The 13,680-nt window shown below is 40.8% G+C and overlaps 1 protein-coding gene across 7 annotated transcripts in view; it reads right to left on the minus strand.

Moving 5' to 3' along the window:
* The window catches only part of MEGF11 (multiple EGF like domains 11), a 221,703-nt gene that overhangs the window by 129,213 nt on the left and 78,810 nt on the right, over positions 1–13,680 (minus strand). For 5 of the 7 annotated variants that reach the window (XM_069866560.1, XM_069866558.1, XM_069866556.1 and 2 more), the window contains exon 6: positions 4,392–4,466. The exons of the other annotated variants lie outside the window; for them this stretch is intronic. In XM_069866560.1, the coding sequence (XP_069722661.1) occupies positions 4,392–4,466 (75 nt within the window). The remainder of the gene's footprint in view (positions 1–4,391; positions 4,467–13,680) is intronic. 7 annotated transcript variants of the gene reach the window in all.

Consider the following 13,680-nt stretch of genomic DNA (forward strand, 5'->3'; position numbering starts at 1 on the left):
CTGTCATCTCCTGCCTTACATCCAGAACTTTTGGTTCTTGGAGACTAGGTTAGGAAAGTGCCTACAAAAAGCAGCACAACTCTTGGAAGAGATTATGGAGGGAAATTTCATCATCCCTCTAGAAATGTTAAAATCATTTGTCAGATGGTTTTGATCTCTCTGTATGAATGTTGTGTCCTCATCCATACTCGCCACTCTGCCAGGTTTTATCACTGACAAATAGTATCTGCAGTGATTTTATATTTACTTGTAGATCATTAATGCAAATATTGATAGGAGTGAATGTAATACCAGAAGCCCACCAAAAATACATTTGATGATTATTCTACATTGACAGCTGCTTTTTTGAGATGTTATTTAGCATATTTTCAATTTTTAAGGCACGTCATTGATACTTGTACAGTGCTCATTTTTTAGTCAGAATATCAAACATGTTACAAAAATCCATTATATTCACACAGCTGCCCTAGTTAAACCAGCAACACAACCTGTGATCTCACCAAGCAATGAAATCAGTGCATAGAATGACCAATGTATTGTGAAAAAAATAAACCTCATTTTAATTCCTATCTTTTAATTTTTCATTGATGGAATCCAATTAGCACCATAATTTATTGTTTTCCCTCCTGGAGTTAGAGACATCTTGTCCAAAATCTGCTTAGGAATGTGAAAACATGCAAGGTTTCATTTGTTTTTTATTAACGACATTTTCTAAAATTAGAGGGCACTCTGGAGGAAGAAGACTGAGAACTCGCAACAGAGGCATCCAGAACAGTGACTTAGTTGCTGGGCTGGCATATCAAGAAAGCCCAGGGGAAGAAGGAATATCTGAGTCATCCTCAAAACTTTCCCTTTTCCAGGTCTCAAGCACAAATCAAAGAGCACTAGGGAACTGTTCACATGCTGTTTCACCACGGGTAGAGATTGATTTGAAGCTGCACAACGTTACACAGGCTCTTGCTCCGCAGCAGGGCTGTTGGGAGGGCCAGGCAGCTGTCCCTGCTCCACAGGCAGGGCAGAGAATTCATAGCGTGAGTTACCAACAGCGGCATTAGCAGCAAAGAGCTATTGCTTTTTCCTTCAGCTCACTCTCACTCTATCCTATTCTCACAAAGGAATATGATTAAGATGTAAGTTGTTTAGATGAATTTTTAATATCTCCTGATCAAAAGTGGAAGCTTAAATAGCATGTAAGAAACGCCTTTGATATCAAAGAGAGAAAAAGAAGAACAAATAGTTTAATTTGCTTCATGTCTTCTTGGTTTGGGATTTTGAAGCAGATGTTCATCTGCAAACATGAAAAAAACACCTTCAGTCCAAGTCTGACCACACACTGCATGGTTTGGAGAGACGATGTACAGTGAGGACTACATCACGCTTCTGGCCAGTAGTGTCACAAGAATGTCACAAGTGAGGACCAGTGGGAACTGCCTAAACGTGGCATCAAAAGCAAAGGGAATAGAGATCTTTAGAAGGAACAAAATACTTGAATTAACTCAGACTCATAAAATCTGCGTAAGTACCCTATTCCAAGCAAATCCACAGATCTGAAAAATAGGAAAAATGCAGCTTGAGTATTATACTAAGATATTAATGATGAACTGAAGAGATAAACAAGCAATGTTAAAAGAAAGGGGCTGATTTCTGCATGTTAAATGGGTGAGACCACGGCCCAGCACCTACAAAGCTCCTAACTACTCATAAATAGGGGAAACGGACTTCTCATTTCATCCAAATTCAAAAAGGATGAAATGTTAGGTTTTCAAGAGGGTTTTGATTCTTTTTGGTCGGTGTATGTGTTGAGGAATGAGAGATGATAGCTGAGTTGCAGGAACCCAAGCCAGACACCAGGGAACAGCCCAGTCAGCAAGGAATCAAACAGGAGGATGTGGGATGTTTCACATGTTCCCTTTGATGCATAACCTGAGAGAAACAGTCCTTTGTAGCCAATCCCACCAACCTTCCATCTTCTCCAGGAAGAGGCAAACTGCTTGCCAGTAAAACCTCCGTGTCCTCCCAAACCGATTCCAAAGCAAGCCGTGTGTTAAACTGCATGGACAGAGTGAACCACCTTGCCTCACTATTGCCCAGGAAGAGAAGTGACACAAACACAGGCACAGGCTGAAAGGTGCCAAAGAGCGAACCCGCCCTGTTCCCTTCAACCATGGAATCATCACAGATAGACTGCATCATAGATTCTAGTATTTTCTGTGGGGTTACAATTTTTAAAATGCTTTTTATACATTTAACCTCCGCTTCTTTTACAAGAACCTCAGGCAGACCCCCAGAAAGGCTTGCCCACATTCTGCGATGAAGATGGAAGAGGATGGGGAAGCAGAGTATGAATATTAATAAGCAAAAATACTTAAGGTTTAGATACAAATCTGGCATGCTTGATCCCACAGAAAGACAGTTCTTTGACTTAAAGCTTGTTCATGTAGGCATGGCTAGTGACATGGCATGACTTCATGCCACACAGGCATGAAGTACATATGCACATACACATATCCCAATTAATTCCAGTTATCCCTCTGACTACTTTTCTGTGGACACCAAAAGGTGTCATTGGGACATTTGTATGGAGTGGGGTCCAAGTGTACCTCACGCACCTGTGTCAGACCTCAGAGAGACCTAGTCACAGTAGCTGTATTCACCATCATACCATGTTACAGACCTCTCCCCTGTTTTTGCCTCTAAATATATTCAGGTTTCATACAGGAAATAGAAATATTTTTTAATGTCTCTCCATGCTTAGACTTGTATCGGTAGGTCAGAATTTGTTATGCATTAACTGAGTATAAGCTGGAGGCAAAATCTGGCCCTTCATACAATGGGCTATTTTTGGCATTGGGCCCAGATAAGGACGAAAAAACAATTGTCTGAATTTAATAAGTCAGTGTTATTTGGTAGTGCAAGAATTCTTTATACAGGTATTTATTTGTCCCAGCAATAATAAGAATATTGGAATTTATATCCAGGAGATAACAGAATACCTTGTCACTCAAGCACTGCTAACAAGGGAATCACTGTTTGGTACAGACATGTAAATGCCAAATTCTTAGTCCAGTTATCATTGTAAATTCCATTTTCACAACATCTCATTTTTGAAATGGCAACTTAATTGATTTTTAATTACTTTTTCCAATGACATTTAACTCCACGTGCTTTGTAAACATACCCACACAAGTGACAAAACACATTAAAGGAGAAAGCACTGATACATTGGAGGTACTGTCTTCCCAGACTGCACTAAAAAGAAATTCTAGTGCTTTCCTTAGATTTTTTGCATAAGGAAGCGAGAACAAATTCGCTCTGGGTATCAGTGGGTGCAGTTCTATCACAGGTAGCTGGTGCCAGCTAATTTGATCCTCAGACTATTAACGATGCACATCACCAACCCATCAGCACAGAGGCACACTGCTCCTTCTGGACAGTCATGGAAACACAATGGAAGGTGTGTAAAACAGTCACGGTCAGGTCACCAGCTCAACCAGTCCCAGGGTGATGCAAAGCAACTTCCAATACACTTCAGCACAAAGCAGCTGGGGAGTCAAGGGCTGCTGAAAATAATGTTCTGTAATACTTTTCACTTATGCTGTATATGGTGTTTGCTACAAGGGGCAAAATCCAATGCCAGAGTATTATTTAACCTGAAACATAAATACCATGAAGATTATTTAATGAGTGAGTCACAGCCACGTAACATAGCTCTAGATAGCAAACTAAACCTTAAGAAAGGTAAGTGCCTCTTACAGCTGAAGCTGAGAGACATGCTCAAGGAAACATGAGTGGTGTTACTTGGCTTTTGTCTAAACAGGTAGTGAGAAAAGAACTGAGGGAGAACTTCCAAGTCTGGGCCCTGAGTGATTATTCAAGGTGGAATCTGGCCAGGTCATATGGATGAAGTGTTGGTTTAACATGAAGTCCCACAAGGTCTCTACTGATCAGAAGCAGATCTTATACCTCTTATACCTCAAATACACAGTGCTAGAGAACAGTAGAAGGCAATGCATCTCATGGCTCCATGAGATGGTGTGGTGTTTTGGAGGTATCAGCACAGCCTGAGTATCAGACAGGACTGCAGCACACAGTGCAGCATTAAAAGACATTGAACTATAAATTGCATCCATCTAGTTGCCTAAAATACAGGTTTGGGATGCATCTAAAATGTTAAACCAGTTAATGATGGCAAACAACCAAATCCTGGGAAGCCCGAAGCACAGCATGGAACTCCTCAAATCCCTTGAGCTTTTGGCTCAGCATCATTCAGGTCTGGAGTTCAGGTGATTAAGAGAGAAACCATGCACAGGGAAGGGCTGGAACCAGCACCCTTGGATCCTACCACCCAGGGCAGCCCACATTAGCCATCAGGTTTATTGGAAGCCACTCACTGTTGTTGTTGCTGTTCCCACTAGTCTCTGCCAGTGTGGTGCTGTGCTCCCCCAGCCCTTCAGAGGTGGCCCTTCCTGACATGGAATGGGGAGAAAAAGGGAGGAGGTGAAACAAAGGAAGGGAAGAGGGGGACAGGGGACGGTAAAAGAAGAGAAATGGAGCATCTGTCACCAAACTCCTCCAAGAGCCTTGTTACACAGAGGCAGCACACATAAGGCTTGCCGATGGCAGCTCTGCACTGGCCCTCACTGGCTCCTGGTCAGACAAGAAGCTGTTTTACATGAAAGCAGGGTCAGGCAAGGGCTCTGGAGCAGGCAGGTACAGGGGGGCTGCAGGCTGTCCTTAACCTGCAGTCACAGGCAGCTGGCAATTTCAGCTAACCTGTACTACAGAAATTACTATCCTCTTTTCTCGTCCATTGAAAACACCACTTTTTATTGAAAAAAATTAAGATTTCTGACTCCAAAACTCAAATTATTTTTTTAACAATAAGTCAATATTTTTCCGCCAGAAGTGCTTTTCACCTCAAAATTCAGTTCCCCACAGAAAGAACATTATGACAATTTTTGTAAATTAGTGCTTTTGATATATTTTATGGAAAATCGAAGTGTTAATTTGAAAAAATATCTCTTCCTGTGCATTTCTGAGAATACTGCATAACCTCATTGAAGGCAGCAGGATAACAAAAGGTGAAAACCTGCACATTTTTCACTCCAACTTGTGTTTGCTGACAGTTCACCCATACCTTTGAGATGGCCAGGATGTCTCATTGTTATTAGTAGACTGTGATTTCATTAGCAGTTACACAAGTAGCAGAAAACACTAGGAAGCCAGAATATAATATTTATCCAATCCCAAACTTAAAAATTAACGCAGAGACATAGTACTTTTGTTGTGGAACGGCCTTCTTTCTTTATGTGGTGGAACTCATCAAACCCACAGGACCAGGGAATGACCATATTGATCTTGGATAAGATTCACTCCTGTGCAGAGATCCAGCACAAGCCAGTACATCATGGAAATTTTGTCTAAGCCCCATCGTGGGGAACAGAGTTGCATGCAAATCACATGGTATTGTTACAATACTGCTCTGTTCGTAAATACTGCTGCTCCTGAGTAGGCTACAAAATTCTCTCAGAAATTACTCAAATAACCCCCGTTCTGCCAAGAGAAAGACAGAGACAATGGAGGGAGCTGTGACTGCCCAAGGTCACCCAGCAGGGAAGCAGAAGCACTGCGATACACCCAGATGCCCTAGTAGAGATCTATCATTTGTCCATGGCCGTTACATGTGGTACAAACACAGTCAGTGACAGCTTCTGCCCCACAAAATATCTTGTCTAAAATGCCACTTGTGAAGTCTGCTTGCGCAACAGGAGCTGAGTGTTCATCATAGAAACATTCATTAATTCATGTCATTTATTTTAATTTCAATGAAACCTGGTTTAATTAGGTGTTGTATATGTTCTGCATAGATGACTTTCACTCTTGATTTTTTTTTTCCCATGGAAACATGTTTTAAACACTCTTTTTCCTTTAAGCAGCAGCTTTTGCTCTCCTGTACTTCCTTCCAGGCCTTCCAGTACCTGAAGGGGGCCTATGAGAAAGCTGTATATATTCATATACAAATTGCAATTACATGTGCACATTCATTTTGCATGCGCAGTCTTTATTTAACCATTCTTAATTGCCAAAACACAAAAGGTTTCAAAATAGAAGCGAACTGTTGGGTTCTGGTTTGCAAACTGCCTGCTCAGAGGCGAAACACTGGCCCAAGGAAACACGTAGTTCAGCTATGAACAGTTAAAGCAAGCTAATGCTGATCCCGTCCTTGAGAATTCAGAGCTCCACAGGTTCCCATTTCATTGTGCACATGAACACAAGACAACACTTCAACAACAAATTCAATAACAAATTCAACAACAAATTCAACAACAAATTCAACAACAAACCTCGGAGAGGATTTTGGAATTCAGGTTGACCTAACAGCAGGTACAAGTGAGAAATCCACTTCTCTTCAGACGGATGAAGTGATTGAAATGCATGGTAGACTGAAAAGGATCAATTTGTCATGACCAGTAAAAGAGAGCTGAAGCTTAGGTTTTCATTTCTGCTACCTAAACTGGCGAAGTACTTCGTAAGCTGACATTTATTGATCATGTAGCCTCAAAACAATACTGGTGACGTTCAGAGCCCATACAGGCAAAAGACGTGCATTAAATACAACAGGAAAGTTCCTAAAATTCCTTTTGATAGCAGAAAGAAAAGGAAATAAGTTCCATGTACAGACTAGACCTGTGCATGGGAAGCACACAGCCCCTTGTAACATGTCTTTTAATTATATCAACATCAGTGTTCTCTCTGTGCAGTGTTAACCAGAAATGATATCAAACCACAACTAGAAAATTCCAAGCACTGCAGTGACTGAGTTGTTTTTTCACAGCATGTATCATCTCACTGCTTGCTTTTGAGAATTAGATTTCCAACATAATTCTCTTTTTAACCTACAATATTAGGTGAAAATATTTATCACGTTCACTGGCACACAATGTCTATTTATCAGAGACAACCACACTAGAAGCCATATCCTGATAAATTCCGAGTCTGCAATTCACTGACTCACATAATTCAGCATTAGAGGGGAAGGAATAGACATCCATGAGACTTTATGCCGAATCATTTGGACATAGCCCAGACGTGAAGGTATAGGAGACCAACGCAGAGAAAACCATGTTGTGTGTTTGGGTGACGACCAGAAGTCCAGTGGGGTCCTTCACAATGCACAAAGGGAGTAGTAAACAGGGCACAGAGAGAGAGAGGAGGATGCAAATACTTCTGTTCTGAAACCCAAATAACTTGAACTGTCCAGACGGACACACTCATTGAACTTGTTTCTTGAAATGAGATTATGTGTAGGCAAACACATACACGAATGAGGTTATGTGTAGGTGGAGAGGGAAGGATACCAAAAGGGATTCCAAGGAGGGAACAGGCATCATTGTCAAGAACAGGCAACAGGAACAGGAGGGTGAGGGTGACCGCATGTTTGGGGGCTTGACCAAGAAAGAAGCACTATGCCAGAATGATAGGTCTGCAATTGCAATGCAGAAAAGGAGGCCCAGACAGCCCCTGGAACGTGGGCTGTGAGCCGGAGGGCAGCTTGCACATTCATGTTTGTGAAAAGGGACTCAGAGTTTAACAGAGATTAAAAGTCTTTCTAAAAGAGAAAAAGAGGGAAGAGGGACAATCCAGGCAAAAGCAAAGTTGTTCCTGAATGGCACCAATGGCTTCTGATTTAGGAAATGCTTCAAAGGGGAATTGTGCAAGTAAGAAGATAATATCTGTCTACCTATCTACACGTACATAGTCTTTCATAATAACCCATAACTTAAGATAGACAGCTGTTATTATATCAAACATGCATCTCCATGCACACAGACACACGTGCACATATAAAGACACATAGATATACAGGTTATCAAATTATTACATACATATGTACAAAATACGTAAAACATACAGACTAAATATAAGCTATAGGTACACCTTATTAATATACATGGAATGCATATTGTTTAGTCAGAACTGAAATATTCAGGTGTATGTCTGTGCACTCGGATAGAAGATGCCTGCATGGATAAAATTCCAAACTTCTTGACATCTATAGAACTATTTCTACAACATTAGTGGCCTGCATGTATACAAAGGCCATGATTTAGACTGAACTTAAAATTTCCATGAAACCAACAACAAAGTTCTTCTGGATACACATTTTCCAGTAAAAAGAGGAAGCAAATGTTTAAAATTGCACCAGGAGAACCTAATGACAAACTAATCTCAATGTATTATCATCCTGTAGTCGTTTGGCCTCAATCTAGAAATAATGACTAGATGGGGTTTCAGCCTCCAAATGGTCTGTGGAAGTTGATGCCTATCAAAACCACCTCAAGACAGATGAAATTATTCCTCATTGAAATCCATCCAAACATTTTGATAACGACAAGTGCCAGACAGCATTAGAATTCTTTATTCAACATGTTTTATTTACCTTACTTCAATAGGCAACAATAATTTTATAATAAATGGGGAAAAATAAGTTTTTTTGTTGTCTTTGTTCAGATTTCTCAGTATGAGAGAGAAACATGTGTCTAATTTTTCCTATACCCCTGAACAGCCTGAAATGACAGATTGTCCATAATCTGTTACAAAATCTCAGTGCCAGCACATGACAATAGACAGCACCATGGAGCGTCCTGGTTATCTCAAAGGGAATAATTTAACACTAACCAATAGCAAAAGCGTGACCCAGTTTGGAGAGGCCTGGAAATAGATACATTGCTGGTGGCTCCAACCCTGTGTGGCTACACGCAGGCACAGTTAAAAGGCAGATTAACAGGCAGTCAGGTGTGAGGGAAAAAGCCAAGGAGCCCTACTGTGGAACACACGGTATTTATCCTATTCTGTAAAGCGCTTTATGAATTAACCTAGGCCGGTCTTTTTAAGTAGTGAGCATTTAAAGATTCACGCCAGCGTTTCTCCAGACTGATCTGTATTCCAAAACAGTACTGCTCACATAAATCTCAGCATTGTTTTTTACTAGAGAGTGAAAGGGAAAAAGAAAAGCTGCCATCAAATCAATAGGCTGCATTGCACAGCACACTATATGAAATTAATAGTGCTGTGCTTATCATTTGTGCTGCCACCAACTAATTGCTGTACCTTGCACTTCATTATCCTCTGTAATATGGTTAGAATAATAGAGGACAACAAATAAGAACTGTGATCTTTCTACCGGCCAGCCTTTACGTGCAGGGTGAGTTCTCATTCATATGCATCTATTTGGATGAATAAGATGCACCAGATTACACATTGACTTAAAAGGTTTAATAGAAGCGGTGATGGAGAGCTGCCTTAGGAAACGCTTTCACAGGCACACGTTTGGGATCTAGCACAAAAAAGTCTTTACTGCTGCTTTTGTACTCACCATGGTCTCCCTTAGCTCTCCCCACATTTAAGTCAGCAATGCTGGCAGAGAGAAAACCTGATCCCTGTGAAACCCTTGCCTTGCCTTCTGTCTTCCCTGAGTCAGGTCGTGCAGTCATTCACACACCAGAGACGTGGTCTGATTCTTTTGATGTTAAATTAGGCATTGTAACTAATAAAACTACTGACATTGATTATGAAGCAGAAACACCCAAAGAATAATATGGATAGGAGAAAAGATCTTGGGCTTTGGCAAGAAAGGATAAAAGTATCTGATCATTAATGTGTGTCCTAGTTAAGGAAAACCCTTTGTCATAGCAAAAAAGAGGAACTGTAGAAAATTTGAAAGAAAAATCCAATGCCCACATTACCGCCACTGGTCTCTGGCGGCATTCGGAAGGGAAGAAGAGCCTCCCAGCCCTCATCTGCTGCCTCTAAACTCTACAAGAGGTCAGTTTTCCCCATTGGAAGTAAAGGATGTGCACAGTACCGGAAGGAAGGAGAGAATGGGGAAGCCATCATTACAAAGTCTTTATGCTAATGATCCTCAAAAAAGTCAGCGTTCCTATGCAGAGGCACATGGGCTTTATGAGACACTGCAATGAAAATGCAGGAGTTTCACTAATCGAATGAACGCATTTACTCACAAGTAAGCGTCTCAAAAGTCAGTGTTTATCCTAGACATAAACAACATTCACAAATACCACTAATACCTGTCTACAATGAAAGACATAATTGCATTAAGGCATGCATACGGGTAATTAAAGACATCCATAGGTGAAGAAGCATAAAAAAAGGATAACAAGGAAAAATGGTGCCGAACCACTTCTTTTCCAAAGCCTTCCACACCAAATTTGAGGTAAGTAATTGCCCAATATGTACTGTTCCGACAGCCAATCCATAATACTGGCTGCGAGGGAGTTTCCACTCCTACCCCATGCTGAGCTCTCCTTTATTCTCCTGCATTTTTCTGACACCTTCTGGAGATTTTCTTTCTTTGTTTGTTTTGTTTTAGCGACACAAGATGCTGGTTTTGTTTCTGTTTGGTCACAAACTAGTTATGATCAAGAATCTCTCTTATAAACCAGGACAAGATAAACATCCACAACTACGTGAAAACTAGCTCTCAGTATTTAAGGACCACAAAAACACATAAAATAACTCTAACCACGACCATGAATCAATGCCTCATTTGTATGGTTTCAAACACTCTGTTAGTTAATGATGTTTTGAATTGGTTTATGATTATTATAACCTCTCTGATAGTTATATCGATCAAATAATCATTGCTGTGGTATGTCAGATTTCCATCTCTACAAAGACGGCACTTCCCTTGCATGCTGCTAAAGAAAAACAGCATTTTTTTTTTACATACATGATTAGTTAGTCTTAATATTCTAGAAATGGGGTGCAATAGTGCCTTGGAGGTAATAGCTAAATATTTTTGCATATGTTTACAGAGTTTCTATTTTTCTTAGATGGAAAAAGATACAATACTACACTGCACCCCATTATGTGGTCAATGGTGTGTACTGACTGCAGCACTGCTTCATACTAGGCACGGGTATACACTTCTAGAAACCATTCCTGCATTTTTTTTCTTCACAACTATACTGCATCACGCTGATTTTGCTTTTTAACTTTATTAAATCAGGCTTTCAGAAGCTTTACAGCATCTGTGAATAGTGGCTTTCCTGTGAACAGCATTAAAAGAAACTACTTGCCTTAGCACCACATTGACATTATCCTGGGAAACTGCTTTAAAATATCACTTGTAACTGTAATATTAGCACAATAAATTGTTTTAAATTTGCCTACTGTGTCTCAGAAATTGCCTTGATGTTGAATTGGTTCTCATAGTACATTAACGTTATCCTAATAATCGTCAGGAGCAGTGATGGACATTTTGTTCTCCTAAATGAAGGGAGATCACAGCTCTAAGGATACAGGCAGTTTATTAAATTTCATCCATCCTGGCTCTCAGGTAGGTGATGTAGAAGACTTATGCCTATAGATCAAATACAAGTTTAGTGTACTAATAGTCTGTAGGATTTAGAGCACCTGCAAGCTGCACTTCTATGCAAAACTTCAGATCAAGGCTTCCCATGCAGTGATTCCCATTACTGCATAATAAAGATGAATGCAACCCAGTGTTACTCAGAAAGACCGTTAACTAAATGAAGAAAGCAGTTCAGTGAATGTGGAATTTGTACAGGAGCCAAATCAACTCCCTCATATAACTCAGAGATGCAACATTTGGGCAGCTGCCCAAGGAAGGAAAGAGAAGAAAAAACAAGTCTGCATGCATTTTTATTTCACACTGACTGCAAGCCCATGGTTATAAAATCTAACTAAATCCTTAATTTCTCTATACGTGCTGTTCCAGACTCTTGGTTATAGGAATGTAATTGATATGCAAGCCATGTTAGAAGCATTATGATAACTTTGCAGTTAGGGATAGAACATAACCCTGCTAAATTTCAGTACGATGTAGTCCAAAGTGAAAACAAGATAAAAAGAACTCAGAAGACAAGAATTCAGCGGCATTTCAGAATCCTCAGCGTGTGTGCAGTTGAGAGGGAGAGATCCAAATGACCTAGACAAATCTGCATGAAGTTTTTTAGAAAACATAAATGAATTTCTGAAGTAATCACTCCATCAACACATGCAATTGTATCTCCAGCCCTCCCACTCTTCACTTCTGCTTGCAGAAGAAGACTTGCATAATAAGTAGAAACTGCATTTGCAATGTATTCTTTTTTGAGCCTTTAAAATGAAGACTGTTCAACCTGACTACCTGGTGGATGTATTTAATAATGCATCAAAACCGTGTATGCTACGTCTGACTCTAAGAAGAGAAACAAGGAATGATAGTCTCTAATCATTAGCTTGTTACAACTCTCATAATATGAAGGGCTGAATGTAACCTGCGCATTGCACAGTCAAAGTAGAGAACATGGGACTCATGATGAGTTCCAAATTTGACCTGTTGCTTCAAGAAAGGTTACCAAAGAATGCCGGCATAGGATGGTTAAGATGCTAGCTTGGAAAGGAAGTTACATTTAGAATCATAGAATCACAGAATCACTATGTTGGACAGGACCTTTCAGATCATTAAGCCCAACTGACCTGTCCACTACTAAATCATATCCCTAAGCACTTCACCTACCTGTCTTTTAAACACCTCCAGAGATGGTGACTTGACCATCTCCCTGGGAAGCCTCTGCCAGTGCTTGATAACCCTTTTGGTGAAAAAGTTTTTCCTAATGTCCAATCAGAACCTCCCCTGGCACAGCTTGAGGCCATTCCCTCTTGTCCTATCACCTGTCACCTAGGTGAAGAGACCAACACCTCTCTACAACCTCCTTTCAGGTAGCTGTAGACAGTGATAAGGTCTCCCCTCAGACTCCTCTTCTCCAGCCTAAACAGCCCAAATTCCCTCAGCTTCTCCTCATAAGAACAAAAGGGAAATTCTGGTCAAACTGAAACTCTGACACATGCACAATATCAGACATCAAACCCTCTGAAGAGTAAGGCTGTGGCTATCACAGCTGGAAGTGGCTGTAAAGCTGTTCCTGCATACATGGAGGCACACGACAGGAGACAATCCCCTCGCACATACCACTCACATGCTGCTGTCTATACTGGGCTAAAGCTTCAGGATCCACTGATGGGACTCGATGGCCCTGCCCAGCCTGCCCTGGGATCCCCACCCACACTCCCTGACCAAGGACCCAGAGGCTCCACTGTAGCCCAGCCGTGGGCTTCAGCCTCTCCCTGAACTACAACGCAGATGTGTTTGTCTCCAGCTCTGTTCTAGCCAGCCCTCTGCCTGGCCATGAACACGGTGGATCCCCAGCCTGATACCCTGGCCTGACCTCAATCCTGCCTCCTCACTGTGGACCTGCTTGGCAGCTGCTTTACCGTGCCCGAGTATCTTGCACAAAAAGTCCCCCCAAATCAACACTCATGAGCAGTAAATAGAGAAATGTGCAAGATGACAACATGCCACTTGATATATGTCTGTATGAGAGTCAATACATCTTGACCAAGGACTTTCTGTAAATTCCCAAAATTTCCAGCATATTGACAAAAGAGAAGGCAGTAACTGTAAACTCACAGAAGTCTAGGTGTGGTGTAAGCAGCAAATCAGGAAAGTAAAACTAAGAAAGCAAGCATTCAAGTACTTCTTCAGAACCCTGTGACTAAACTAGATATGTATTTCATATATCCTACTAATTGCTTTCTATAATGATTCTATAATTAAATAGTTGATAATACCTTTCACTTAAAATAGGGTTAAAC

The sequence above is a fragment of the Phaenicophaeus curvirostris genome, chromosome 12 (genome assembly GCF_032191515.1).
Source record: "Phaenicophaeus curvirostris isolate KB17595 chromosome 12, BPBGC_Pcur_1.0, whole genome shotgun sequence".
Lineage (NCBI taxonomy): Eukaryota > Metazoa > Chordata > Aves > Cuculiformes > Cuculidae > Phaenicophaeus > Phaenicophaeus curvirostris.